This window comes from Oncorhynchus gorbuscha, linkage group LG10 (genome assembly GCF_021184085.1).
Source record: "Oncorhynchus gorbuscha isolate QuinsamMale2020 ecotype Even-year linkage group LG10, OgorEven_v1.0, whole genome shotgun sequence".
Lineage (NCBI taxonomy): Eukaryota > Metazoa > Chordata > Actinopteri > Salmoniformes > Salmonidae > Oncorhynchus > Oncorhynchus gorbuscha.
Window position 1 is genome coordinate 40251649 of NC_060182.1, and position 3582 is coordinate 40255230.

The 3582-nt window shown below is 42.2% G+C and overlaps 1 protein-coding gene across 1 annotated transcript; it reads left to right on the top strand.

The window, feature by feature from the left end:
* Nucleotides 1–1078: 1078 nt before the first annotated feature.
* Nucleotides 1079–2927, top strand: rps26 (ribosomal protein S26). Its single transcript, XM_046364401.1, has 4 exons — nt 1079–1203; nt 1848–2025; nt 2324–2454; nt 2826–2927. Exons 1-4 carry the CDS (start codon nt 1201–1203, stop codon nt 2862–2864), a joined length of 351 nt encoding a protein of 116 aa, XP_046220357.1. The 5' UTR covers nt 1079–1200; the 3' UTR covers nt 2865–2927.
* Nucleotides 2928–3582: the final 655 nt, after the last annotated feature.

Genomic DNA, 3582 nt, shown 5'->3' on the forward strand with positions numbered 1-3582 from the left:
AGATTTCAAACCGACCGCGGTCACCCCCCCTCACCTGTTCAAACCTCTGGTTCAAACACTTTCTCATCACTGGTCATATGATCAGTGACCTATCACCCCACGTGAGCTCCTAGAAGTGTATTTCTTTGCCCTAGTGCAAAACAAGTTCAAACCGACCCCAGGAGACAACATGCACACATACATGACATTAACACATAAGCAGGACAGAATGGTTCCATGGTGTGCGTCAACGCCGACTGCTGAAACAAGACGTTCTCACTGTCCCACAGCATTTCCCAAACTTGGTCCTTGGGACCCCAAGGTGTGCGCGTTTATTATTTTTTGCCTTAATTTGATTCAAATGATCAAAGCTTCTTCTTCGATGAGGTTTAACGGTGGTTGGCATCCAATAAATGTTGCATTACCGCCACCTACTACACTTCGCTTCATTTTTTTCCTTTCTAAAAAAAAAACAACAACCAAAAAAAGTACAACAAATACCTTACCATCTACCACTACATTCACCAAAAATTATAATAAGTACCATATATTTAGTCCTACAGCCAACAGCCTGAAAGGATGGGACATCACCACTTAACACACCCTGTAATTCTTGCACACCCAAATACCACTCTGCAGCTGCCACCACAACCTCTATTTTCTGTGACTACATTCCATCCCTGCAGTACAGTTGATAAACATTACTATAAATGCTAAAAATCCAATTTTACTGCTACATATATCACTTGTTGGTTTATCCCTCTGTGCTGGTACAGATCTCCTACTCACACCACTCATCTGAGGATCCCTCCCCCTTGACCCATCTTCCTCTACTTTCTTCACTGCCTCCGCATATGACAACTTGTGCACTACTCTAACCCTGGAAACCTCAACCTACCCAGCCCCATGGGCACCCTTACAATTAACACATACCACTACTTTCAAAGCTTGATAATTAGTTGATTATTTGAATCAGCTGTGTGGTGCTTGGGCAAAAACCAAAACGTACACCCCTTGGGGTCCCGAGGACCGAGTTTGGGAAGCCCTGCCTCCCCCTCTGCTGTACCAGCTCATAAACCAGTCAATGCCGACATCTAGCGAACGTCCACACAAAACGCACATGGGGTCTACACATGCGCACTGCTCTCCCGTCGGACGGAAAAGACGCATGAATTTTCTTCCCACTTCCGTCTCGTTCTCTTTCCAGCCTTCCATGCCACGATGGTAAGAGCGCGTCTGATTCTTCTACAGGCCGAGCATGTTGAGTTTGAAAATACACACCAAAATACACCGCCGAATTGGTCATTTATTTGTAGAAAATAATCATATGTAGTCCTTTCTTCATAATTTGGGTACGAAAAGTGTTTATATTTGGTATATTAGTTAGCTCGCTAACTAGCCACAACAAGCACGCGTTAGCGTGTGTGTGCTTGATAACCTGTTATGGGTCGTTTGTTGAAAATCATGGAACTAAACTGTTATAGTAATTAGGCGCATAGTCCGTCCTCAGAGCCGTTAGAAGTACTCGATAACGTTATTTGAGTGTAGGAAACTAACTAGCCGTTTACCTTAACTAAGCCTACCAAGTACCCGTTTTTCCAATGAGCAAATAGGCTTCTGAGTACGTTCGTTGTCAGAATTATGTGGCGCAGATGAATAGGGAAACCAGTATCTATGTATGCGGGTGTTGATGTTAAACACATTTCCCCAAGTATTGTAAGTTAGATAAGATCTGTGGGGAACGTACGTGACATGATTCTGTTCAGGAACGTTCTGTGGGTAAAGTTGTCAAGTCGTGTTGCAGGCGCACACATTGGTTTCCGTAGCCACCATTAAAATAACTGGACATCTCATCCACCTCTCTCCAGACTAAGAAGAGAAGGAATAACGGCCGTGCCAAGAAGGGTCGTGGACATGTCCAGCCCATCCGCTGCACTAACTGTGCCCGGTGTGTGCCTAAGGACAAGGCCATCAAGAAGTTTGTCATCAGGAACATTGTCGAGGCTGCTGCGGTGAGGGACATCACAGAGGCCAGCGTGTTTGACTGTGAGTAGCTGCTGAATGATGTCAAACATAAAACTAACTCCGTTTTTGTGTTTGCAAATGTACTTGCATGTATCTGGTGCATTGGGATGATTATGCTGGGGGAAATGTGAGAGTATCGGGGCAAGTGCTTTTGTATATTTTTCCCTGTACACATATGGCTGTATTGAATGACCTAGACTACAGTGGATTACAGTTAAATAAATAAAACATTTAATAAATGAAATGTAGTATCAATATTCTGGCCCAGCTGTGAGGTGCCATTGATCTGACCATGCCCTTATTGTTGTCTCCCCTCTAGCATATGTGCTGCCCAAGCTGTATGTGAAGCTGCACTACTGTGTGAGCTGTGCCATCCACAGCAAGGTGGTGAGGAATCGCTCCACCGAGGCCAGGAAGGACCGCACACCACCACCTCGTTTCAGGCCCAGTGTAAGTTATAGACCCTTAACTAAGAACTAAAAGGAGTAAACGGCCTCAACAATGCACCTCCCTTAATTAAACTACTGGAAGTACTGCATTGGATGTGATGGAAGGGTGTGTTTGGTGGGCTTTTACATTCAAAAGCCATGTAGCCTAAGAATGTCATGTTAAATTGACCACCGCTAGTTAGTCAATTGACAAACTAAACTCATTGATCTATAAACCCTGGAAGCATGATCTGAATCTTTCCCAATTCACCTAGTCTGGATCCTAAAGCTCTTTGGGACAGGAAGTTAAGATGGTAGACAAAGTGAAAGTATATTCTGAAAGCATGTTATGAATATTTTGACTAAATATTATTTTTATTTTCTCCCTTCTAGGGTGGTGCCCCAAGACCACCTCCAAAGCCCATGGGTTAATGTGGTGGACTATCCTAAGGGTTACTGTCAGTTTTATGTGAAAATAAAAGTGATTTAATTGTACATCAGAAGTGTTACATTTGTATAGCACCTTGGGGGCAGAATATCTGAAATACTGTATATTAAATATGCTAATTTAATGGAGTCAGAACATTAACATGTATTTTTATTGGACACAAATAAGTTGGAACAGAGCTGGGTTGCATTCCATAACATAATTTGATATCAAAAGTAACACTTATTTTAAAGAATGAGGCAGTTTCATGTCTTTTGTCTTGAGGTAAAGTTTTCTTTGTCACATTACATTGGTCACTAAATTAAAACATTGCAATTCAGTGAAAGGCTAATGACCGGAATAAGGACAATTCCACAGTAAGTGTGACAGGATTTTTCACTGTCAAACAAAAGCCATTTGCCTCTGATCAATCTTTGCATCTGCACTGTTCAAGTAAAGGTTGTTGTAAAATGTTCTATGGAAATTCCAAGTAGTCCTTGTGCAGTTGTATGGTTAAACTTTGCACTCATTGGATTTTGTTTGCGATGCTCAGGTTTTTCCATTTTTAAATGCGTTACAAGAGGTGCTTGAAGATGGCAGCCCCCATGCACTTAATACAAACTCGTTTTGCTATGTCGGCTGTATTGTATATTGCTCTGTTTCTCTATTTTTTTGTATGATCATTAGCGTATACATGATCCCAATTTTAGCTTACGCAGCCAA

Excerpts from the sequence above, each read along its gene's own strand:
- rps26 (XM_046364401.1), top strand. Across the intron at positions 2,026-2,323 it reads AGAGGCCAGCGTGTTTGACT|CATATGTGCTGCCCAAGCTG; the intron begins GTGAGTAGCTGC and ends TCTCCCCTCTAG. Across the intron at positions 2,455-2,825 it reads CACCTCGTTTCAGGCCCAGT|GGTGGTGCCCCAAGACCACC; the intron begins GTAAGTTATAGA and ends TCTCCCTTCTAG.